The sequence below is a fragment of the Carlito syrichta genome, unplaced genomic scaffold, assembly GCF_000164805.1.
Source record: "Carlito syrichta isolate Samal-C Ts95f unplaced genomic scaffold, Tarsius_syrichta-2.0.1 Scaffold313373, whole genome shotgun sequence".
NCBI classification, from domain to species: domain Eukaryota; kingdom Metazoa; phylum Chordata; class Mammalia; order Primates; family Tarsiidae; genus Carlito; species Carlito syrichta.
The window spans coordinates 49,295-76,505 of NW_007257469.1; the positions used below are offsets into that span (position 1 = coordinate 49,295).

At 38.3% G+C, this 27,211-nt stretch overlaps 1 protein-coding gene across 2 annotated transcripts in view; it reads right to left on the reverse strand.

Annotated features, from left to right (window-relative positions):
• EXOC6 (exocyst complex component 6) overlaps positions 1-27,211 on the reverse strand; it is a 181,550-nt gene that overhangs the window by 40,611 nt on the left and 113,728 nt on the right. For both annotated transcript variants that reach the window (XM_008070359.1, XM_021718726.1), the window contains 2 exons: positions 20,975-21,116; positions 2,143-2,216 (listed from right to left, as the gene is read on the reverse strand). In XM_008070359.1, the coding sequence (XP_008068550.1) occupies positions 2,143-2,216; positions 20,975-21,116 (216 nt within the window). The remainder of the gene's footprint in view (positions 1-2,142; positions 2,217-20,974; positions 21,117-27,211) is intronic.

Below are 27,211 nucleotides of genomic sequence, written 5' to 3' on the forward strand. Positions count from 1 at the left end.
ACCCGCGGGCTCAGGCCATCCACTCACCTCAACCTCCCAATGGTGCGGGATTACAGGCTGAGCCACCGAGCCCGGCTCAAAGAAAGTTTTTAAATTTAATTTTTAAAAACTTAATTCGAATTTCTTTTTGAGTTGCAGTCTCCTTCTGTCACCCAGGCTGGAGTGCAATGGCACAATCATGGTCACCCCAGCGTCGACCTACTGGGCTCTGGCGATCCTACTGCCTCAGCCTTCCACATAGCCAGAACTATAGGTGCGCACTACCACGTCCAGCTAATTTTTGATTTATTGTAGAGACAAGGTCTCGCCAAGTTGCCCAGGCTGGTCTTGAACACACGGGGCTCAGGCAATCCACTTGCCTCAGCCTCCCAAAGTGCTGGAATTACAGGCTGAGCCACTGAGCCTGGCCAATTCGAATTTCTTAATTGACAATGTTACTTATGTGATTTTTACATTTCAAATAAGCCTAATATGTCTCCCTTGAATTTCCAAGGGCTTTTTTTTTGAAAATTCAAAGGTTTGAGGGAAATAAATTTTTTTTAAGTTGAAATCTGATTTGAGGAAGCATCTCAAATATCAACGGTTTAAAACACTTAATCAATATAGGTAGGATCTCAGATCACTGTAAAAGTCATTTATTTACCCGGTGATAATTTAAAGATTTCAAAAAGCAGCAACCTTTACTCTTTGATAGGGAAGAGACATCATTTTTTCAGTAGTCCAAGGACCTGGTAAAAATCACCTTCTTCGTTTTCCACTATCCGTCCCAACTTAGCAAGTCTCACTGTCGAGGTCCTGTAACAGTGTCCCTTGTTAGGCCTAATATCTGAGTACTGATTGCCAACAGAAGTAAATATGGATATATTTTATATGTTCAGTGCATTGCAGACATAATTTAGAGACAGGAATGGCTTTTCCAGCTTCCTTCTAAACCTGACTTAAGATATAACGCTTACTTCCACATGCCTCGCTGTCCGTTGTCTTACAAAGACTCCTAACCAGTTCACATTGCTTTGCTTCTCTAAAGGAGTTTTAAGCTCCATAAAGATGAAACTATCTCTTATGTTACTTTTATATTTATTTCAACCACATCTCTCTTCTCCAGAAAATTAATATATATTATATAGCAGACAATAAGTAATAATTAAACACTGGTTTAGAATTATAGCAAAGAGAGTTCTATTCTCAAACGTGTACTAAAATCAGAGTTCCTTACTGCTCAACTGATCTTGCTCCAGAGATCACTGTGGTAGAGTCTGCTCATACTAATGGTGAAGCTTCATCTCCAACCCCTGAAGGGAATGGACACCGGGAATGGACCGACAGCACAGCGGCTTTGTTTTAAGTGATCTCCATATGGTTCTCGCCAAAGGCAGCCGTCACTCCCACCTTCAATTCTAGCACTCCTGAGCTCTCTAACTTGGTGCCTCCCTCCTCCACTCCATTGTGATTCCCCAGCTTTACTAAGCTCCTTAATCCTAGGATTAAGAAACAAAAAGAAAAAGGGGGAGAAAAGAGGAAGAAAGGAGTAAGAAGAATATGGAGAGAGGGAAAAAGGAAAGGAAATGACAACAGAGAGGTCAGAGTAGTAAAATAAACAGACTTCAAGAATTATCCCATTTGTGACTAGACAGAGCATTGTGACCAGAAAATAATTATGCAAATGTCTCATTACCTTTTCAAAACTAATTTTATATTTCTTTCTGGAACCATACAGAAAATTTACAAATATAACATTCTTTATCACTGACAAAATTGTAAAGGTTGTAATAATTTATATATAACTTAAGTCCTGATGTTAATGTTAATATATATAAGCTTCATATATAACCATGAAATTATTAAGATATAACTTAAACTCCAAGGGTTGTTAAACCAAAGTACAAAGTTATTATCTAGTCATGCACTTAGCAACGACTAAACCAAATATTCAGATGAGAAAGCTCCATGCAGTTGAGGCACGGGATGCATTTATAGGTTTTAAGAGAAATGTTAAATACACAGTTACCAAGGAAGTGTTTTTCTACAGGTAGGTTGTTTAAAGGCAAACAAGCATTCCTGTAGCATTAAAAAAAGAAAAAAAGAAAAAAAAAAAGGAAGAGGTGGAAGGCAATAAATGAGAAGTACATTATTACATCTTACTTGTCTGAGGTCAATGAATGCTAGCTGCAGGGTATCTCCCTGGAATCCTGGCACAGGTTCAGAGCTGGCAAACACTATTAAAAAAAAAAAAAACCCAAAAAGAATAAAAATGAGATTGAAAAAATACATGAGTTTAACCACTAAATTAATTTCTACCCATTATAAATACAATATATTTACACATAACCATTTCAAATGAAGATTATTTATAGCCTTCAAGTTCCACTACTGAGAATGTTCTCCACACCCATTACCACAAGTATTTTAATAATTGTAAATTCCTAATCTGCCATTTAATCACTATAATCCTTAATCACAATAAATTTAGAAGGGTTATCCTATAAAGTTTTAGAGGAGTAATGTACTTCAATCAAGTAAAGTTTTCTGACTCATTTTAGCCTTAGGTGAACGATTACAGAAGCATTTTAAAACTATACCAATTCCATGGCTGTCAACGTATTTTGAAACATCTGCTCTGTTACAGAGTATGTTCTATAAAAATCCCACCTCTAGCTATTAGCAATAAAAGGCAGACACCAAGGTAAGAAGTCAGTTTTACACACAGACAAGTAAAATATTCTAAGTAGCAAAATTAGGATGATGCGGGAATGTCTGTTCATGCCTTTTAATAACTTTTTTTCATAAAGGAATCATGCCTCAACTAAAAAGTATCTGAAGACAAGAATTTTAAAAATTTCAAAAGATTTTTTTCAGTAACTTTTTGTGGTTTAAAAATTGTAATACTACTAACATAGCTTGTTTAAATTGAAGAGAATTCCAATATTAGTTATTTTGAAGACAAAGGAGTTGACTCATAAAGACCCTGTTATTTTACACGCAAGCTTCTCTGATAAGAATTCTCCTACCCTTAATATTACCCATATTAATATTCTAATTTTCTTAGAGACCATTACAGATTTTCCATTGTCAATTTATCTGAGACTGCATTTTGGAAGTTGTTTAAAATTTCAGCCTATTTAGTGCTTGGAATAACAAAGATAATTTTTAAGTTTAGTGTATTCTGTGTGTAATATAGTTCAGAAAGGCTCAAAATCAACAATTAAAAACAATAAATACATGGAAACCTAGCCCAGCTTAATTTAGCATAGCATCTTTGGGGAATGAGTTCAAAATAATTTTTTGTGGTTGCAGTTGTGTAATTTTTGCCTTAAGCATCAAAAATACTTTTAATGTAAAGTATTTTTTATGGAATTCTACTATGTATTGTAATTCACTATTAAGAATGCTTTTTATCCTATGCAATGTAGTAAAATTCTCAGGGGTTGCTACAATATTAAGAACTGTTCTCTGTTATATTAAAAAGTTGAGAATACTATGCTATCAGAGTTCTTTTTTTTTTTTTTTTTTTTGAGTCAGAGTCTCACTCTGCCGCCCAGGCTGGAGTGCAGTGGCACGCTCACAGCCCACCCCAGTGTCGACCCGCTGGGCTCAGGCGATCCTTGCGCCTCAGCTTTCCAAGTAGCCGGAACTACAGGCACAAGCTACCATGTCCAGCAATTTTTTTGATATATTGTAGAGATGAGGTCTCACCAAGTTTCCCAGGCTGGTCTTGAATCCCTGAGCTCAGGCAATCCTCTCGCCTCGGTCTCCCAAAGTGCTGGGATTACAGGCTTGAGCCACTGTGCCCAGCCCTATTAGAATTCTTATGTCTAACTCTTCTAATATTTCTCCCTTCTCGCTAGTAGTTTTAACATAAATTCTTACTTCCCAATCTCTCCCTCTTCTCTTATTAACGTTATCTTTAATCTTCTTGAACTGGTAAAGCGGCTAAACAATTACTAGAATTGTATCTAAAATAAGAACAAATACCGTCTCAGCAAGGGCCTCTCCTACTAGCAAGGTTAACGGGTTTTAGGTATACCTTTGAGTATATGTACCTTTCAAGTATGAGTAACCTTTTGGTTACTCCGAGATGCACCATTTCCCGCCTTACTTCTTGGTTCTCTGCTAGGTACTGAGTAGTTACAGTCATTAGATAGATGACTATAATTCACCATTCTCAGACCCTCTCTTTCTAGGAAAACAAGATTCTGTAAGCAAATCCAGCCACACTATTCCATACTTAGTATAATACACCCATATCATTGTCTTTTCATACAATGAAAAGTGGCATACTTTCATACAGTGGTATTTCCCATCTTCCCTTACCATGTTCTAGATGACTGAGGCGACTTTCTCTAGTACGATTAGAACTTAACTGAAAAATGATAAGCAAAATTGTAATAGCCTATTAAGAGTAAGGTTTTTTTCTAATTTGGAAAATACTTTTCTTAAGAATATCCCACACTTTGTTGGCTTTTTGACCACAGTCTCAGGCTACAGTCTCTAAGTAACAGTTCACCAGAAATCCCTAGTGGTCTCCACCCAAGGTTAGTTTACCTTCTGCCATCGCCACATACTCAAAAATAAAGACTTCCTATAATGCAGAGGGATTATCAGGCATATAAATAAACTCAATTTCAATTACATTTACAGTTAGTATCTACTTAACCTCCAAGAATTTTTCTACATTAAAAATAATTTGTCACCACCGGGTATGGTGGCTCACGCCTGTAACCACAGCACTTCGGGAGGCAGAGGAGAGAGGACTGCCTGAGTCCAGGGGTTCAAGATCAGCCTGCGCAACTTGGCAAGACCTTGTCTCTACAATAAATAAAAAAATTAGCTGGGTGAGGTGGTGTGTGCCTGTGGTTCCAGCTTCTTGGAAGTCTGAGGCAGAAGGATTGCCTGAGCCCAGCAGGTTGAGGCTGCAATGGCCATGAACATGCCACTACACTCCAGTCTGAGCAACAGAGTGAAACTCCTACTCAAAAAAAAGAAAAAATGGCATTTTTCTTCTCCCTAGTTTCCCATTTAAGATACTACAGGTTAAGCCCCATTGGCTTGGCAGTAAACCAAAGTACTTAGTGTCAAAAATAATAGTACCATAAATTTACATAGCACTTTATAGTTTACAAAGCACTTTCTCACACACCATCTGCTCTGAGTGTCACAATAACTTATTTTAGTAAACAGGACATGCAGATGATAGATCATAAAATCTTGCAACTAAAAGTGACACCCTCTTCAAACATCTTCCCCAGTCCCCTGAGGACTCAGTTTAAAAGTCACCTAGTCTTTCATTTTATAGGGTAGAAAAGTGAAAAGTGAGGTGACTTTCCTGGGATCACATAACTAATTCCGGTCTTCTGACATTCAATCCATTAACCCAGAATCTGATTAAGTATTCAGTCTCATCTTTTATCCTATCTCTCACAAGTACCTAACCAATATGGAAGTGAAACTCACTAGATTAGAACTCTTGGGGCTTTTTCTCAAATATTTTTTAGGGATAGGAGGCAATTTGGCAAAATAACAATCATCTGGCACAGAGGACACTTATAATTATAGGCTATTCAATTGTATTAACAACTTCATATTTTGTCCGTTTCTTTAAAAGCCCCATGCAGTCAATCCTGTTGTTTCTACTTCCTAGAATATCTTTTGAGACTGAATCTGTCTCTACCTTAGTTTAGACTAGCATCATTTCTTGTGTGGATTACTAAAACATACTATCTGGTCCCTGATTCCTGTGTGTGACTTCTCCAACCATTCCTCCGAGGATGATTTTCGGCGATGTCAATGTGACTTGGTCATTGAAGGATGTGTCAGGGGTTCTCCATCATCTTACAATAAAACAAGAATAAGGTCCTTTGCCTGTTCTGCTAGCTTCAGCTCTTACCGCTTCCCCAGGGGCACCTTAACACTTCCCATGCCAGCCTACCTGTTCTTTCCTGCACAGACCAGTCCCTTTCCAAGGTGCTTTGATTGTTCTGCCTGAAGCACCCTTCCTCTCCTTCTCTTCCATCTGGATAATTCCTACTTACCCTTCAATTCAATCATCATCTGCCTGGAAAGACTTCCACCACCCCTGTAGGTTGGGTTGGGTCCTTCCTCTGTCCTCTCATTGCAACTTCCTGTTCATAGCCTAACTACAGCACTTGCTTTTTACCTTATAATTGTTTACAAGGGCATCTTAAAAAAATACACATTGAGCCTGGTTTTTCAATAAGATATTTTACAGTATTTCCAGGCTTTATAAAGTCTTTTCCTTCAAAAAAAAAAAGCTATTCAAAAATCTTTGTGTTTTTTTCTTAATGTCTCCAATTTGACTATTTCTTTTATAAAAAACGAGTAACTTCATGATACTCCCTTTTACTTGCTGCTAAAACATAGAACTTAATAATAATAAATGATTCCAGGTTTAAAAATACTCTAGAAAAAGATCGGAGGGGGGGGTCCGATCTTACTGGGAAGGTCTATTATAACAACAGAGCAAACCTTTGCTATATCAGCCTAACCAAGAAGAAGACCAGTCTGAATCAGTTTAGATGAAACTGAAAACAGAAAATAACAAATGGTATATACGCCGTGATTATAACAAAAGAATCTTCCAAATTAGCAATCTACAAAGTTTTAAGGGAATAAAAGATATTTGTAGGCAAAAACATGACTTATTTTTATATATAATAAAAAACTGTTTAAAGTAGGAAAACAGGCCCTCAGGATCTATACAAGAGATACAGCGTTTGATACAAGGCAGAAGGAAGATTACCAAAGAGTCTGCCACAAATATTTATCCTGATATGAAAATATATAAAACTTACACTGAAATCCAACTCAGAGGAAAGAAGAACTTAAAAAGCTTGTCCTAGGCAAACAGTTATTTTCACCATAAGACAGAGAATGTGGATTGTTGATAATGCAGATATAGAAAACATCTACAATAGGGTGGGGTGAACTGTCAGGGGGAAAGGGCAAGAAAGAGTGCCCATGGAGGTATAAGAGTGAGGAGATCGAAAGCTTCACAAAAGATTGAAAGGGAGGCAAGGAGCCCAGACTGGAAGTCTCAGGATCTTGCTTGTAGATGGCAAGGCAGGCACACATAAAGGGATTGATTTTGTGACTAAATAAATGACTAAATATGAATACTAATATATTTGGTCTGGATATTGAAGCTATTTCTTATCATTCCATTTCTGTTTAGATCTAAAGACTTAAAGTTGCTAGTAAGAACTCAATTTTTGGAAAGGCTAAGTAAGAAAGTATCCTGTGTGGACTAGATCTGTTATTAGAAGGGATGACTAACAGCACCACCTAGTGGTTTTTCTGGTGATGAAGAAGATTTACGCCTGAGACTCAGGAGTGTGAGCGCCAGGATTCTTGGCTTTCAGACTTATTTTCTGTGACATTGGTTAGTGCCTGTGGGATGCAAACCTCTAGGATTAACTGCCCCTCTGTATTCATCACAATTTTTACATAAAGTAGTGGCATCTAGGTCTCTCCTTTCTTGGAATTAAACACGGGCAAAGTATTCTCAGTCAGATGGTTTAGGGGCTACTGAAACCAGGAACAGACTGAGCTGGGTGGCTTAGCCTGTCATCCCAGCACTTTGGGAGGCCGAGGCAGGTGAATTGCCTGAACCTGCGGGTTCGAGACCAGCCTGGGCAACTTGGAGAGACCTCGTCTCTACAATAAATGAAAAATTAGTCAGGCTTGGTAGCACGCACTCTGTAGTTCTGGCTACTTTGGAAGGCCGAGGCAGAAGGATCACCGTAGCCCAGCGGGTTGACGCTGGGGTGGCCGTGAGAGTGCCACTGCACTCCAGCCTGGGTGACAGAGTGAGACTTCAACTCAAAATACAAACAAACAAATAAAAAAAAAACAGGAACAAATTCAGGTATCTAAAAGGTGTAACAGCATCTCACATACTTTAGAAAAAGAACGAAATATTCTTCTCTTACCATCTGTATAATTTTTCAGTTTCATCTAAAGGGAACATAGGCTCTTTTCTTTTCTTTTCTTTTTTGAGTTGGAATCTCACTCTGTCATCCAGACTAGAGCGCAGTAGCCGCTCTTGGTCACCGCAGCCTCGACCTGCTGGGCTCCGGCGATCCTTCCGCCTCAGCCTTCTGAGTAGCTGGAACTACAGGCGCGCACTACCACGCCCGGCTAATTTTTTGATTTATTGTAGAGATGAGGTCTCACCAAGTTGCCCAGGTGGATCTCGAACCTGTGGGCTCAGGCAATCCACTCACCTCAGCCTCCCAAAGCGTGGGATTACAGGCTGAGCCACCGAGCCCAGCTCATAGGCCCTTTCCAAGGCTAAAATTAGAAAATTAGAGGTGCATGGTCATGGCCATAAGAAATCTAAAAAAAGGCTTTATTTTATTTTTTTAAGGTGGGTTAAGCTTTTTTCCAAATGAAGGAAGACCGAGGCCTTATACCTAGACACTTACTCCTCAATGACTCACTACTGAAAGAAGTGCAAGCACTCTTTAATCTGGAATTTTTCTAATGCATTTTATACTACCTATAGATGTAACATGTTAAACCCTTAGAAGTTGATAGCCTAATTTAGATATTTGTGTAGAATGCAAGTAAAAGTACATTCTAGGCCTATTCTGGATACTTCAAATATGGAAAAGTGTGTTTCTGATTGCTGATGCTTTGGAAATATTTGTATTTTGTTAGTGATATGAAGCTGTGACTGTAACAAAAGTGTCTTCCAAATTAGCAATCTATAAAGTTTTAAGAGAGTAAAGAATATCTGTAGGCAAAAACATGAGCTATTTGTACATAACTTTTTTTTTTTGGTCGAAGTCGCACTCTGTTGTCCAGGCTGGACTGCAGTAGCACACTCATAGTTCGCTGTAGCCTTGGCCTGCTCGACTCAGGAGATCCTTCATCCTCAGCTTCCAAGTAGCTGGAACTACAGGAACATGTCACCAAGCCTGGTTAATTTTTGGAGTTATTGCAGAGATGAGGTCTCACCAATCCTCTCGCCTTGGCCTCTCAAAAGTGCTGGGATAACAGGCTTGAGCTATTGCACCCAGCCATAACTTGATAAGAGAACATATTGATCTTTCCTTCTTTTTTTTTTTTTGAGTTGGAGTCTCACTCTGTTGCCCAGATTGGAGTGCAGTGGGCGCTCCCAGTCAACGCAGTCTCGACCTGCTGGGCTCCGGCAATCCTTCCGCCTCAGTCTTCCAAGTAGCTGGAATTATAGGTGCGTGCTACCACACCCAGCTAATTTTTTTGATTTATTGTAGAGATGAGGTCTCACCAAGTTGCCCAGGCAGGTCTCGAACCTGCGGGCTCAGGCAATCCACTCACCTCAGCCTCCCAAGGCGTGGGATTACAGGCTGATCTTTCCTTCTATATGGTTTATAATGAAGTAGATATATCGGGGCCTAATACATAACAAATATTTATGTATTATTATTATTTTTTGAGTTGGAGTCTCACTCTGTCGCCCAAACTGGAGTGCAGTGGCACACTCCCGGCCACCGCAGCCTCGACCTGCTGGGTTCCCGTGACTCTTCTACCTCAGTCTTTCAAGTAGCTGGAGCTACAGGCATGCGCTACCACGCCTGGCTAATTTTTAAAATTTATTGTAGAGACGAGGTCTCACCAAGTTGCCTGGGTGGCTCTCGAACCCTCAGGCTCAAGCAATCCACTAACCTCGGCCTCCCAAAATGCTGGGATTACAGGCTGAGCCACTGACCCCGGGCCACAACAAATATTTAATAAAAGTCAAACAAAGTACACACAGAGATTTAGAACATCATCCTCACATCAAGTTTGGCAAAAGCTCCTCTAACTAAGAAGAAATTTATCTTGAACTTATATAAAATCTATAATAGGCTCAAAGGTTCAATGCAGCTTTCAGAAGGAGCTATATCTACAATTCTGAAGTATGCATTCCTGGGCATCTTCCTGACTTTCTCTAACATATAGTTTTACTATTATTATGATTATGGCCAAATTAACCAAAAGTATCCTCTACATTCATGCATAGATTCTAGCTAGTATTCTCAATCCACATAATTTTTAAAATCTAAATTAGGCCGGGCTCGGTGGCTCAGCCTGTAATCCCAGCACTTTGGGAAGCCGAGGTGAGTGAATTGCCTGAGCCCATGGGTTCGAGACCCACCTGGGCAACTTAGCGAGACCTCATCTCTACAATAAATCAAAAATTAGCCAGCTGTGGTAGCGTGCTCCTGTAGTTCCAGCTACTTGGAAGGCTGAGACAGAAGGATCACTGGAGCCCAGCAGGTTGAGGCTGCAGTCTGGGCGACACAGTGAGACTCCAACTCAAAAAAAAAAAAAAAAAAATCTAAATTAGATCTGTTTCCTATAACTTCTTAAAGTACTATATACTTTTACAGAGTTTAACGATGTATGCTCATCTTTACTAGTGAAGTTATTTAATGACTGCTTCTCCACTGGGCTTACCCCAAACTGTACAGATCTTTTCTGCTTTGTTTACCACTGTATCCCCTCAATGCCATGCACGTAAGATATGTGAAGGAAGTAATTAATATATTACTCCAAAGCCCCTCACTCTTCTTTATCTTAACAGTTTGTTGCCTCTGAATCTTAGAATTAGCATGTATCTTGAAAATTATACATTCCAAATTCCATATCTTATCAAAAAAATTGAGGCCTCTTGATGGTTGAATGGTCTGTCCAAGTCAACCTGCCTAAGGTAGAGGCAGAGTCAGGACTGGTACCAAGGTCTCAATTTCCTGACAAATGCTCAGACCATCTTAAGACTGATCTGAAGGCACTTTAAAAAAGAAAAGTTTAGATGATTCTATATTCTTGAACTTAGACATTTTATCAAGTGTGAGCCAGTATAGGTTTAAAAAGTAGAAAAACAAGGCCGGGCTCAGTGGTTCACCCTGTAATCCCAGCACTTTGGGAGGTCAAGGTGGACTGCCTGAGCCCGCGGGCTTCAGACCCGCCTGGGCAACTCGGCGAGACCTCATCTCTACAATAAACCAAAAATTAGCCAGGCTACTGGTAGCACATGCCTGTAGCTCCGGTTACTTGGAAGGCTGAGGTGGGAGAACTGCTGGAGCCCAGCAGGTCAGGGCTGCGGTGGCCGGGAGCATGCCACTGCACTCCAGTCTGGGCGACAGAGTAAGACTCCAACTCTAAACACAGTCATCACATATGTGCCGAATTTTCATGAAAGGAATAATGGTCAGTTATGCTTACATGAAGGAGTTAAATGGGGCCTTAACTTTAACAACAAATGTAGAACTCTAGAGGAAGCAAATGAAAATTCTGGAGACTTCCTATTTTGTTCATTTATTCAATAAACATTTGCAGATCTTTTATATGAGTACAGCACTCTGTAGGGTATCTGCAATTTTGAATCCTCTATGTTAATTTTAATCGAACTCTACCCTGGATGGTTAAATCTCTTCCTTCTCTCCCCTTTTCCTTCTTCCTTCTTCATATCCTGCCCCCAACCATGGAATGCATATTGGGGGTCTCTTCCACTGTGTGATCCTCTGATTCTTACCATCTTTATCACATCAAATTGTACCTTTTTATTCATTCACTCTTTTTTTGTATTTCCTTCTCCAAAATGTCTGGAATCCACCATCTTCTCTTCATTTCCACTGCCCAAGGTTAAGCTCTTTTCATCTTTCACAGGAAAACTTTAAATAGTCTTTTAATAACAGGTCTTCCTGCTTTCAGTCTTTCCTTCATTCCAGTATACATTTCCGTATGACACCAAAGACACCTTTGCATGACACAGATTTCATCATATCATGGTCCAGATTAAAAAGCTTCAGTGGCCCTCTATCGCTCATAAAGTAAAGTCTAAGCATTCGGGAGTCTCATCTTTCGCAGCCACATCTTCCACTGCTCTCATCAGGCATCCTGTAGTCCAGCTACTCAAGACTGTTTGAAGATTCCCTACCTATTGTCTCATCGCCATGCTTTTGTCTCAATCACTCCCTCTGCTCTGAATGTCTTTCCCTGCTTCTGATGAAATCCTAGTCATCCTTTACAGTTCAAATTTGACTGCAGTTGTGGTCAACCTTCTCAGTCCCATGACATGTAGAATTAACTGCTCCCTCTCTGCATAGAATATATATTCTATAAAGAACTTGCTACATTCTATTATAATTGTTTACCTGTCTGTCTCCTTTGCAGTCAAACAGACTATGAAATCTTTGAAATCTGATTCATCTCTGATTTCCCAGTATATAACATATAACAGGTTCTCACTAAACATTTGAATGAATCTTTTTACAGCTCAGTTGACTTGACAAGGAAAAAAATTCTGTTTCATAATTACAGACTGAAACTTTAGCTGAAGCTAGTTTACATCACAAGCAGGTGTATCACTGGTCACAAGGGATACCAGGAAAAAGAGCACCAACACATTGTTTGAAAAATGAGGGAGTGTGTAGACGGATCAGAGTGAATTCTTCTTAATCATCAAAAAATAAGACAAGGGTAACCTCTTTCAGGTCCTTTCCCACTGTGGTAGCTTTTCTGTCTTCTTAATAAATTCTACTTTCTAATAATAATAATAATAATAATAAAATAAAACAAAATAAGTAAAAATTAAAGTACCCGGCTGAATGATGGTATATAATAATTTGTTGGCAATTGAATTATTTCCAACTCTCCACCTCCTCCACTACATCTAGATGTCTGTTTATTTCTACCTTTAGAATGACATTTTGAGGCTTAGGAAATATATGTATAATGTTTTCACAAAGTAACAAAGATGAAAAAATAAACATTTTGCTTTCTGATTAAACTAAATAAAATGAAAGTCTAACTCAGAGTGAAGGCCATTCTTGGTGCTTATATTTCAATTGTTACTGAAACTCATTTTCTATGGCTTGAATTCTTGAGTTCCCCAGGATCTCTGGTGGCTTATGGTTTCCATTCTGAGGTCCTGATCCCTGCTACCTGACTTCCTTGGACTATGGATCTCATGCCAACATGCCACAGACTAGTAGGATGTTGTATTATTCTGATAACCAATCACAGACTATTAAGTAACAGCTTCTGAGAGTCTTGAAGAGAAAATGATTACTGTGAGTCAATATGAGTTTATGAAGAATCAGGAGTAGTACCATTTTCTTATTTGAGATGATGATTAGGTCAGTAGATCAATGTACATGCTAGCAGTGCATCTGAAAAGTTGCTCATAATTTTGAGCAAAAGCAAAACACCGAGTTAGATTTAATTAGGGATTAGCAACTGGCTAAGAAATCTTAAGATACCTATAAGATTGTGAATAAAGGATCTAAATCAAAATGAAGGAGACGTTCACGTAATGCAGGAGTTCTCAAATTTTACAGTGCAATAGAATCACCTAGAGGGCTTATTCAAGCAAACTGCCACCCCCTGAGTTCCCAGTTCAGCAGAAGGGGCCCAAGAATTTTGCATTTCTTTCTTTCTTTCTTTCTTTTTTTTTGAGTTGGAGTCTCACTCTGTCACCCAGACTGGAGTGCAGTGGTCGCTCCCAGCCACCGCAGCCTCGCCTGCTGGGCTCCGGCGATCCTTCTGCCTCAGCCTTCCAAGTAGCCACAACTACAGGTGCGCGCTACCACGCCCGGCTAATTTTTGATTTATTGTAGAGATGAGGTCTCGCCAAGTTGCCCAGGCAGGTCTCAAACCCGCGGGCTCAGGCAATCCACTCACCTCAGCCTCCCAAAGCGTGGATTACAGGCTGAGCTACCGAGCCCAGCTGAATTTTGCATTTCTAACCAGTTCCCAGGTGATGCTATTGCTGCTCATCTGAGGACCAGTTGTGATGATCTACTCAAGACACTGACGTACTGTATTTCAGGATATGGATAACAGGCTTGTTCGACATTTTGCTACTGACCTTGCTAAATATGTAGAAAGAATTACTGCAAATCCAAAGATGATATTAACTTTTGATATAAAAAGATCTCAACAGGCTAGCTATGGAACACATCTTAAAATTTATCAAGGATAATCTTAAGATCCTAAAATAAAAACCAATCATACAAGTATAGGATAAGAAAAACAGCTTAAGGCTGGGTGCGGTGGCTCAGGCCTATAATCCCAGCACTTTGGGAGGTAAAGGTGAGAGGACTGCCTGAGCCCATGGGTTCAAGACCAGCCTAGGCAACTCGGCAGGACCTCATGTCTACAATAAATCAAAAAACTAGCCGGGCGTGATGGCGCATGCTTGTAGTTTCTGCTACTTGGAAGGCTGAGGCAGAAGGATAACCTGAGCCCAGCAGGTCGAGGCTGCGGTGTGGCTGGGAGCGTGCCACTGCACTCCAGCCTGGGCGACAGAGGGAGACTCCAACTCAAAAAAACCCCAAAAAACCAGAGCCTTGGCAATCACAAAAAAAAAGGAAAAGATATAGAGATTTTAGATCCTAGTAGCTCCAATGATTTGAGAGTATACTCTGGCTGTTTAAAAAAAAGTTAACAGCTTGGGCTTTATTAATAAAGTATAGAATATGAAAAATGGATTTAATTGCCCAGTTACATATTATACTGGTTTCCCTGCACCTGGGTATCTTTGTATTTAACTTTGGGTATCTGATATCAAACAGAAGATATCTAAACCAGTGTGCTCAAAAGAGATCTTTGGATCTAAAATGATATTATATGAGAACAGTAAGAAGAACTTTCTGTTGATATCTGGGTTTCAGAAGATTCAGAGGGATATAAGAGAAGTTTTTATATAATTAGCTTGAGGATGAGAATTTGGCTTTTTTGTGTGTAACGCTGAGCAGAACTTAGCTATATTTGTCAGGCTACAGGTGCCCAGCTAAGGAGAAAGGGGGAAGGGGAGAGCTAAAATTTCATTTGCATTTCACTTGACAAGTTACGTGCCTTGGTAGGAGTTGAGTCTGGTTGGAAAAAGGGTCAACATTTTCTAATTCATATAAAGGGAACAGCTCATATAAAGGGCATTCTTTTAGTGAGAATACCTTTTCTAATTTGCACAAAGACAAGACAGACTAATGATGGCTCTAACCAAAAGGCAGGACTAGGTCCAGTAAGATAAATTTAGAGAGAAAGTGGTTTCAGCTCAATGTGGGAGATTGATAGAGTAATCTTTTTTTTTTTTTTTTCCCCAGTTGGAGTCTCACTCTGTCACCCAGGCTGGAGGGCAGTGGCACGCTCCCAGCCACCGCAGTCTAAACCTGCTGGGCTCTGGCGATCCTTCCGCTTCAGCCTTCCAAGGAGCCGGAAAAACACGCGCATGCTACCATGCCCAGTTAATTTTTGATTTATTGTAGAGACGAAGTCTCGCCAAGTTGCGCTGGTGGGTCCTGAACCCGCGGGCTCAGGCAATCCTCTCGCCCTGGCCTCCCAAAGTGCTGGCATTACAGGCTGAGCCACCAAGCCCAGCCAGAGCAATGCACTGTATGGAAATACATTTTCTAAAGAGTAGTTAATCCTCCAAATTGAATGTTCACAGAACTATTTGGCTGGACAATTGCTTGGCAGGGTTATCTTAGAAAGGATTGGAAAAAAAATCCAATTATCTTTTAGCTCCTAGGATTCTTCAACTGAACTACCTGCCTACAGATTCCCACAGAATAGGTATCGAGACCTCTTCTCCTTACAAATTTACCATGCATCCTAGCCTTCCTTCCACATAGCCAATTTCCTCTTCCTGTCTCCCTGCCCTAATATGTAGAAAGCACACATACTACATGAACACTGAAAATCAACTTTGTATTTTAAAAAACTAGTTTCTTCTAGATTTAAAAAGAGAAAGAAACTTAAAATAGGATGAGAATTTATATTTAAAACTCTCTTAACATATTCATTAAAGAAAGCTAAGTTTCATTTTTAAATGATTTATGTATCAATCACTGAACATCATGAGTTGAGGGGTGAATAGTTCTTTTCCACCAGATAGAGTATGGAAGCCTTATTTATTATCTCTCTTATACTACTTAAAGTAAAAAGATGCCTTTTGGAAAAGAGAACACCAGAGGTGGTACAATAAACATGCAAAATGCGATCAATTTTTGGTGGTGTTGTTGTTCAGTGAGTACTGAATACACGATACTGTATCAAGCAGTAATGCTTAAGGAAATGCTAAGTATTAAGAGCCAACCACAGGCAAAATCCTAAAGAAAGTCAAGCTGTCTTCTATAACTTGTCTATGAATCCTGCTCTCTCCCCTTCCATATATACGTAGTGCCAGAAACTCAGCCCCCACTAGACTCTTGCAACTGACCCCAGACTTCCTTAATTGAGTTATATCTCATACTCAGGACCCTTGTCTTTACTAAAATATTAGTCCTTAGCTGGGTGCAGGGACTCACGTCTGTAATCACAGCACTGTGGGAGCCTGAGGTGAGAGGACGGCCTGAGTCCAGCGGTTCGAGACCGTCCTGGGCAACTTGGTGAGACCTCTTCACCACAATAAATACATTAAAAAATAAATCAGCCAGGTTTGGTGGCACATGCCTGTAGTTCCAGCTACTTGGAAGGCAGGGGGATCACCTGAGCCCAGCAGGTCAAGGCTGCAGTGGCCGTGAGCATGCACTGCACTCCAGCCTGGGTGACAGAGTCCGACTCAAAAATATATATAAGACAATATAAGAGTTTAAGTCCTTTAAGACAACATAAGAGTTTTCAAAGGAATCTTCAGTAACTGTCCAAAAAGCTAACTAAAAGTGGAAATTGTCCTCTGACAGGATGGTGAGTCAAAGATTTGGGGGTGTATGCGCCTTTCTCTAAGTATTAATAGGCCAGCCCTTCATGCAGAGGTAAGAAAATAGAAGACCCAGACACCTGAAGTTGCCTACTCATACAGTAATTTCCATCTTTGAGTAATAAATCTAATTCAGAAAACATTACCAAATGCCAAAAAAAGCGGTTCACCATCCAATTATTTTATTTGGTTTTTGTTTGTTTGTTGTATGTGTGTGTGTGTGTTTTAATTTCAATGGCTTTAGGGGGCAAACGTGATTTTTTGTTATATGGATGCACGTACTGCATAGTGCATAGAAGTCTGGTTACAAGCATACCCTCCACCCCCACTTGTGCACATTGTACCTGACAGGTGATTTTTCATCCTAACCCCCACCCTCCCTCTTCTGCATTGTCTATGTCCATTATTCCATTCTCTTTGCCTTTGAAGTTCCTTAGTTTAGTTCTCACTTATAAGTGAGAACGTGCTGTTTGGTTTTCTGTTCCCTTGTTACTCCACTTAGGATGATGGTCTCCAACTCCATCCAAGTGCCACAAAAGACATGATTTAATTCCTTTTCATAGCTGAATGGTACTCCATGGTGTATCTACATATAACACCACATTTTCATTGATTTCATTTTCACTGATCAGTTGATGGGCATTCAGGTTGATTTCATCTCTTTGCAATTGTGAACTGTGCTGCAATGATCGTATGAGTTCAGGTGTCTGTTTTATGTAACGATCTCTGTTCCTTAGGGTAGACATCAAGTAGAAGGATTGCTGGGTCAAATGGTAGGTCTACTTTTAGTCTGCTGAGAAATCTCCATACTGATTTCCACAGAGGTTGTAGTTTACACTCCCACCAACAGTGCATAAGTGTTCCCTTTTCACCACTCTGTGCTAACTTATATTTTTGGTTTATTTTTAAATAACAGACACTCTGACTAGTGTAAGATGGTATCTCATTGTGGTTTCAGTTTGCATTTTCCTGGTGATTAGTGATGTTGAGCATTTCTTCATATGTTTTTTGGTCATTTGTATATCTTTAAAAAGATGTCTGTTCATGTCATTCGGCCATTTTTTTTTTTTTTTGAGTTGGAGTCTCACTCTGTCACCCACACTGGAGTGCAGTGGCCACTCCCGGCCACCGCAGCCTCAACCTGCTGGGCTCTGGCGATCCTTCCACCTCAGCCTTGGTTCCAAGTAGCTGGAACTACAGGCGCGCGCTACCATGCCCCGCTAATTTTTTTGATTTATTGTAGAGATGAGGTCTCGCCAAGTTGCCCAGGTGGGTCTCGAATCCATGGGCTGAGGTAATCCACTCACCTCAGCCTCCCAAAGCACGGGATTACAGGCTGAGCCACTGAGCCCGGCTTTCACCCACTTTTTAATGGGGTTATTTGCTTTTTTCTTGCTGATTAGTTTGAGTTCTTTGTAGAGTCTGAATATTAGTCCTATGTGAATATCTTCTCCTATTCTGTAGGTTGCCTATTTACTCTGTTGATCATTTCTTTTGCTGTGCAGAAGCTATTTAGTTTAATTAAGTCCCACTTGTTTTCTTTGAGTCAAAGTCTCACTCTGTTGCCCAGGCTGGAGTGCAGTGGCACACTCATAGCCGCTACAGCTTCGACTTGCTGGACTCAGGTGATCCTTCCACTTCAGCCTTCCAAGTAGCTGGGTCTACAGGTGTGTGCCATCAAGCCTGGCTAATTTTTTTATTTACTGTAGAGATGAGGTCTCACCAAGTTGCTCAGGCTGGTCTTGAACCCCTGGTCTCAGGCAGTCCTCTCACCTCGGCCTCCCAAAGAGCTGGGAGTACAGGCTTCAGTCACTGCGCCTGGCCAAGTCCCACTTTTTTATATTTGTTTTTGTTGCATTTGTTTTTAGGATCTTAGCCATAAATTATTTGCCTAGGCTGATGTCCAAAAGAGTTTTTCTAGGCTTTCTTCTAGGATTTTTATGTTAACCACCTAGTTAGTTATTCTGAAGCTACCATAAAGATGAAATATAGTGGTCCCCCCCTTATCCCATAGGATACATCCCAAGACCCCAGTGGATGTCTGAAGCTGCAGTTAGTGATAAATCCCATATACAGCATATTTTTTCCTATAACTACATACCTATGATAAAGTTTAATTTACAAAGAGGCACAGTAAAAGTTTAACAACAATAATAAAACAGAACAATTATGACAAAATTCAGTAATAAAAGTAATGTGAGGCTAGGCATAGTAGATCACACCTGTCATCTCAGCACTTTGGTAGGCTGAGGCAGGAGGATTGCTTGAGCCTGGGATTTTGAGACCAGCTTAGGCAACATAATGAGACTTTATCTCTACAAAAAATACAGGCTGGGCTCGGTGGCTCAGCCTGTAATCCCAGCACTTTGGGAGGCCGAGGCGAGTGGACTGCCTGAGCCAGCGTGTTCGAGACCAGCCTGGGCAACTTGGTGAGACCTCATCTCTATAATAAATAAAAAAATTAGCTGGGCGTGGTAGCACGTGCCTATAGTTCTGGCTACTTGGAAGGCTGAGGCGTCATGATCACCGGAGCCCAGCAGGTCAAGGCTGTGGTGGCTGTGAATGTGTCACTGCACTCCAGCTTGGGCGACGGAGTGAGACTCTGACTCAAAAATAAATAAATAATAATATAAAAAATAGCTGGGCAAGGTGGCACATGTCTGTAGCTACTCAGAAGGCTGAGGTAGAAGAACTGCCTGGACCCAGGAGTTAAAAGCTGCAGTGAGCCATGACTGTGCCACTGCATTCCAGCTTGGGCAGCAGAATGAGACCCTGACTCAAAGGAAAAAAAAAAAGAGTAATGTGAATGTGGTGTGTCTCTTATCCACATACAAAATATCTTGTAACGCTCTACAGTAAACAATTAAAACCATGAAAAGCAAAACAGCAGATAAGGGGAGATGACTGTAATACAAAATGCCTCAAGAAATAATTATGTAAGACATTTATATTAGCAATATCATACTGGTGTGATCTCATGAAACAAATTTTAAAGACACTTAGAAAATCAAAGTATTTATAGAGTGGGAATAAAAATTACTTTGAGTTTGCAAATTTGCAAAAAAAAAGTATTTAGGAAGGGAAATATTTTTGTAAATATAAAATAAGTATCTTATAAATGATAAGATTTATTTTGAAAAAGAAATATTACAAAGGTTTTCTAACTAGAGAAAATTGTAAATACTTTTTAGGAAAATAAAATTAATCCTTCTCTTGTCTAGGAAAAAACTATTTTTCTTTTGCTTTCCATATAAGTTAAAAAAATTAATGGATAGGTTTTTAGAAAATCTGAATTTTTTTCTGTAATAGACAACTAATCTTGTCCAAGGAGCCTACATAACTATTTTCTGTAATATTAATTATGTTTTTCCTAGCAGAATGCCTTATATACAGTGGACACACAAATATGTGATATTTGTTGGAAAAAAATGTGTCACTCCTGCTTCAGCTGCAAGCTGCTGACATTTGTTAATGTCTTTCACAAAGACTATATTATTGCAAATTTTCCTCAGACAGATATTTTATAATCCTTCTTGTGCCCCACTGATTTTCAATGTATCAACCATGGTGTCTGACTGAATTGTCAACCAGGAATTTTCATCATTTAATCAGTAGGCCACTCATTGGAAAGCACTGCTCGAAAGCTGCTCAGGCATATACTTATGTCTTATACCTAAAGAGTTATAATGTGTGGGTTAATAAGACCCATATCCAGAAGCACACGTAACAAGGCTAATAACCAAACAGCATATCCAGTTTTGAGGTTGACTGACTAATATCAACATTAGATTATGGAATCTGCTAGCCTTGCTACAAAATAAAGAGAAAAACAATGGCAATGTAAAGGATTGAGAAATATTTGGGAAAGAAAAACGAAAATTCAGAAGCTTCATTTGGAATGCAGGGTTTTAAGAATATTATTCTACCATATCTAAAAAGTTAAGAGTGACAAACTTAGAATCATTTCATTCATTTATGACAAACATTAGAAGAGGAGTCTTGGCAAGAAGAATGACCTAAGGAATAAAGGGAAAAATGAATCATTCTTTTAATGATCTCAATCTGGACGAACACTGTAGTGCTCCTCTTCAAAGGCTGTTAAGTGTGAAGCTGAGATATTTTTCTCCTCTGGGAAGGAGGTTACCCTTATTCCTAAGGTTGCTAAAAGTTTAGGTGAATCAGGCCTCTTCCCTCCTTTCCAAACTATCCTACTGCATACCATTTTTTTCATATAACTTAAATATAGATTCCTTAAAATGCACAAGATTGAGCCAAAATGGTACTTACATTCACACTGTATGACATCTAAGTTAAACTGCTGAACAGCTCCCATGCTTATTTGTTTTAACTCGCTGTCCAGTAGCATCTGCATTAAGGATGTTGACAGATGCTGGCAGGCTGACATGCAGGCTGTCTGGGCAACTTTCCCCTGTTTAAAACAAACAACCAAAAAAAAATCAAGCAAATAAACAAGCACAGAAATACATGATCAAGTATAAAAAATATTAGACACCTGGCATTCTTTTTGTTGTTTTTGCTTGGTACAATAGTGATTATTGGCCTTTCTGTTTCTCTATTCTGAGTGGCTATACCTTTATAACATAGGAATTAAAATTAATATTCTCAGTTCTCAGGGTACAAATGTCATTTTTAAAACTCTAATTGCACAAATGAAAATATATGAGTTAAAAACTTTTATTTCAGATCTCTAGAAATGTTGCAAGTGCTTTTTAAAATGCACATTAAAAATATGACATTTATAACATAAAATGTCATACTGATAGAACATTTTATCCATATAATGTTCTTTCAGCACTCCTTTAAATAATTAACCAAGTCAGAAAAAATGAAGTTAACAGTGTCATTTAAGTTATTATTACTTTGTAAACTGTAGCGAAAATTCAAAATATACTTTGAATCATAAGTCATTCAAATCAGAACATTGGTCTGTAGCATAGTTTCAATTACTGGCAAAAAAAAGGGCTTGCCTCCCAAAATGACTCCAAAATCATCTACAGATCTGCATTTCGTTTTAGAAATTAAGTTTCAAAACCACTCAGCAATTTGGAAATATATAGCTAATTTTAAGTAAACTATAAATATTTGGGGTTTTCTTTCACTATTATATATATATCATAAAATACTATCTACTAGAATAAGTTCCTAAAACTTTACATGAACCTTCACTGATGGTCTAGTTTTCTTAAAAATGACAATTTTGTGTTTAGTGTCTCTATTACATAGCTGAACTCACAATTCTACACCACTTTTAGTACAGAATGCTTCTTTGACAGGCTTTGCATTTCAGCTAGAAGTTTAAATAAAACATTATAAAGCCTCTTTTGGGTAAAGTTTTCCAGTGCAGGACTGCTCTTAGCATGGCTATCTTCAACCAACAATTATGTGATTTGGTGATGGACTGACTCCCATACGAATAGTTAGAAATAATGACTTCTGAAAGACATGCCATGTTTTACCTCATTTGCATTAACAAATATTTACCCAGTGGTATTAGATACTTACATTTTTTCCCTACTTATCACAAAGCCCAGTAAAGCTACAAAATCATTTTTAAAAACCCCAAACATAAATGCTACAATATATTAGTACAAAAACATTTTACATAGAGTTAACTTGTTAGAAAGGTAATAAAGAACATAAATATATTTTCAAGACGCTTATTAGAATGTTTATTCTTAAAACCATACATTAAAAATCAGACCAGAAACATACAACTTTTTGAATAGTCTTTAGCATTTAGAAACTACGCACAGTGAAAAACTGCATATATGAAATGGAATGTCAGTTTCTCAATCAAAAACTTCAGAGATAAAAGCTGATGCAAACAATATATTTGACAGATACTGATGAACTGCCAAAAAGGAATGTAACAAACAATGCAAAACCCAGCATGCTTCATGATCCCCCAAACCCAAGAGGAATTAGTCTGGGAGACATGCAGCTCCATTCCCCAAGCAGAATAATATCAATATGAATGGGAGGGGGGGAGGAGAAAAAGGACAAGTCAGTGGCATGTCATTTAATTACAATGTAATAGGCTTGAGAATACTTAATGGAAATGTCACTGGAATGACTAGTGCATTTTAGTTTAATGTGCTTCTCCATCAAATCAGCTCCAAGTCCTATTTATGTTGCCACTACCATATATTAACTACAAAAGCAGAATAATAAATTGCCAAAAAATTACTATTAAATTTATTTCATAAGCAAACACACTGTACAATGTTAGTGGTATCGCTTTAAGGAAACCTTTAAAAGTGAACGTGGGTTCAGATGACTACACAGCAAAGCACTGGAGCTAGAAACGATGGTAAGTACAGATACAGGCTACTCCACAAACCCAGCGGGATAGGCAATGAAAACACACACACGTGAATTTAGCTATTTATTTAAATAACACATGTAATAATAAAATTCTAATATTAAGTTTCTTTTGATTAGGTATATTAAACACAGGCTTATTGTTCTCAAAGATAGATGTCTAAAAGATTTCTAAAGTATTTTATAAATCTTCAAATTAATAAATTCCCCCTTTTTGTAGCTTGAAAATTAGTAATAGCAAAGGTTCAGATTCTTTAAATTTTAAAAAAGTTATATTCAATAAGATTGTATAATATTTTTTAAATGTCTACTTTCCAACTATAAAATGTGGACAAATATTCTTATACTTCAACTACTACTTATTTTAGATAGAAAAACTTTAATGTTCCAAAAATTTGCACACTAAAAAATATATCTGACTATTTTTGATGCCTATAGATTTTTGGCACGATTGGTGTAAGAAAACACCCCTTTCTGAACACTATTGTTGCCATTATTGTTAATGTTCTATTATAATACATCATTTTTTAGAATAAAAATAATCTAAGTATTTGTACAATTAACCTTTAAAAATCTAGCCCTTTCCATTAGAGATGCTCTAATGTTTAACATTACAACAAAGTCAAAATAATTAGAGAAGTGCCTGAGAAAACACAGCATATTTAAACAATTTCAAGCACCTAAAAATTTCTCCTGCCCTCATCTGATTAATCAATTGTAACTATTACTAACATTTTTTTCCCTTTAACAAAGTTCAGTAAGTAAGTAAAAACACCTGCTTAACTTTTAAAGGTAACTACTTTGTTACCCTGCTCTAACGTTTTTCTGAAAAACAACTTGCAACGAGAGAAAACCCTTAGACAAACTTCTTATATTTCAAAGGAACTTGTAAAAGAGAATCTGCTGACATATTAGATCCTTTTTGCATTACCCAAAAGCTTTTCTTCTAAGAACAATTGTGGTAAAGAGACATTTGGCTCCTAGGAAATTCCCAAAGGGTCAACCATATGCATCCTTCCATGGCACCTTCACAGTGCTGCTTTCTAGATTCATGTCTCAAAAGCAGCTTTCATCATTTACTTGTGTGTCAGTCAATATGATTTATGGACTGCATTCAACAAAGTCAAAGCATATAGAATGAGAAATATGACTACAATCTGCTAATTTGTTTTGTATTGAGCCACTTAAGAGTCAAAGACCTGATGTCAGACTGAGACCAGCAACACAATTAACCAGCCGGTGACAGATTCATCCATCCTCCCTGCCAGACTGTGCCAATCAAAGACAGCATGAGGCGACATTTGGTGAAATCAGTAAGAAAACTCATTCTCTAAGCAACCTATGTGAGACCTTGATTGACACTTTTTGAATTTAGTTTGTGGAACACAGCCACTCTTTACCCAATAGTCCCTCACTGCAAGCTGCGAAATAAGGCTTTTAATGCCAATCACAGGAACAATAAACTACAACCAGCAAGGCACAGTCTAAAAGGAATCAAGAAAACACATCTGTTTGTACGTCAAGCCAAATTTCCAAAATAATTTACTATTATAGATTAGGCTAAAGATACTCTATTTCCTTTGAAATATAAAATAACAAGGTTAAAAACAACACATTTTATTAGATTATGGCTCAAACCTGTTTTGGTTTCAAAGTAATGTTTTCACAGATCTGCTCTAATATAACAGCGGGAGAAATGTAGAATACTTAGAAACTAACTTGGCACATTTAGATTTTCATTTCAAGTTTTCACTTCTGTCTCACCATTCTCTTATTTCAAAGACCTAATAAAAAAGGGGTTGATTTCAACAGTAATTATTTAAAAGCATTTTTCAATGCTGCTTCACTCTCTCAAGTACATTTAAAATAAAAACATGCTCTTGAAATCACGACCATTCTTTCTGCATCGGTCTACTCTTCCTGGTGATCCCAGGAGAGCCCATTTTCTTTCATTTATAGTCTCACAAAAGAACAACTTTGTACAATAAACTATGTTTTCCTTTAGTAGAAAGAAATATAATAGACTCAAATGTATTGTACACCATATTATTCTTTAATTTGACAAAAGATTTTGTTGAAAATGGTCATGTAACTCTTGTCAGAAAAACATGGAAGTCTGAAATAATATCATAGTCAATTTGAATATTATGCCTATCACTGACAGTAACCTTATTAATTCTGATTGTGCATGGCTTTTAAAAGTCATCTAACTTAAAGCAATAAAATATTGTTATTTTATGCAAACTCACTGTCTCTCAGTTTGCTATATAAATTTCAGTTATAAGATTATGAAATAGTCTTTTCAGAGGCAAAAGAGGAAGAGAAGTATTTTGTTGAATACTTAGTCTTGTAAAGAGCCACCATGTACAGCCTTTAAAAAAATCTAGACTAAAAGAATGAGGTCTTTCATCAAATATAGAGTAAACACTAAAGTTAGAAATAAAAAATATTCAATTAAAATACACAAAAAAGTCTGGCCACAGTGGCTTACATCTGTAATCCCAATACTCTGGGAGACAGAGGAGAGAGGATTGCCTGAGCCCAGGGGTTCAAAACCAGCCTGGGGAACTTGGTGAGACATCGTCTCTATAATAAATCAAGAAATTAGCCAGGCATGGTGGCGCATGCCCACAGTTCCAGCTACTTGGAAGGCTGAGTCAGGAGAATCACCTGAGCCCAGCAGGTCAAGGCTGCAGTGGCCATGAGCAAGACACTGCACTCCAGCCTGGATGGCAGAGTGAGACTCCAATTCAAAAAACAAATAAATAAAAATAATATACACAAAAGATACCTAGTTGAAAAGTAGACATTTTAATTCAAGAAATCCATTATTCTTCTATTTTATATTAGTACCACTAAAGTTTTTACTATATGAAACAACTTGCTCAAATGTACATAATGCTATGAAAAAAAAAGATACCCAAAACATTAGTACAGAATATGAAAATTTCCTTAAGATGCTTTCACAAATGCATAAGAATTTCTCTACCTAGTAAGATCAGTTTCAATCTTATTTTCTGGCTGAACACTCTATATAACACTAAAATGTCTGATTCCTAATAATATAGAATGAGTTATAAAAGTTTAGATATCAAGATGAATTCCTTTAGTGAGTTTTAATAACTTTAATACTACCCTGAAGACAGATTTTTGAGATTAAGCCAAAAAGTTCATAGGTCTATCAAAATATAGTCATTCTAACACCCTCAACATTCCCTCAAGTGCCTCTGTTACAGTCTATATTCCTCTTATACTCTCTCTGTCCCCATCTAACTATGTCCAGCCCTGCAAGAATTGGTTCGCCATCAGTTAACCACAATCCCCACAATCAACTATAAATTCCCATTCTCCTCTCTCAGGCTTTTCTCCTTCCAACGATTTCCAATCAAATTATGCTTACTTCTGGGACACACACACACACACACACACACGGACTAAATAGAACATGATTATCTTAAAGTTGAAAAAATTTTTCCCTAACCAGGAAATCTTCAGGACTACTTGGCATATTTTTATTGTTCTCAAAACTTCCTTATCCCATAGGCAGCCCTTTTTTTAAAAAGTAGGATTTATTGAGAAGACAGAAAAGCTCCCACAGTGGGAGGGGACCCGAAGGGTTGCCCCGTTTTCTTTAATGACCTTTTAAGCATGGCCTCAGAAGGCAAGTAGCTGATGTGCACACATTTTTAGCCTTCTGTAAGCATCCCTGCTTCTGTCATGGCAGCCCAATAGTAATCCCCTTAGAAAGTACAGTAGTCCCATGGTAGTTCCCTTAGAAGGCACGTAGTTGATGTACCCAAAATTTTAGCCTTCTACGCTGATCACTGTATGACTCACTCTAAGTTTCATAGGCAGAAAGAGAATGCAAAGACAAGTAAAACAATAAAAGTCTACAGAAGTCAAGGTTTTGAAGAAAGGTGTCTGCTTCCAAATAGCTGATTATATTAGAGATTTAGTAGGAGGAAACTGGTAGAGGCTGCACGCACTTTTGCCCAGAGTAGCAGGAAGAGCTGCCAACTTGTGTCATGTAGGAGCTGACGATTATTTCCAACTCTTAAATCAATTTGATAACAGCAAATTGAGCAGCTAGGCTTATATTTAACTAGAGAAGGGCAACATACTAAAGCGCTATAACTCTTCTCACTTGGCAAATGTAAGAAAAGCAAGAGAAGTTAAAGATGA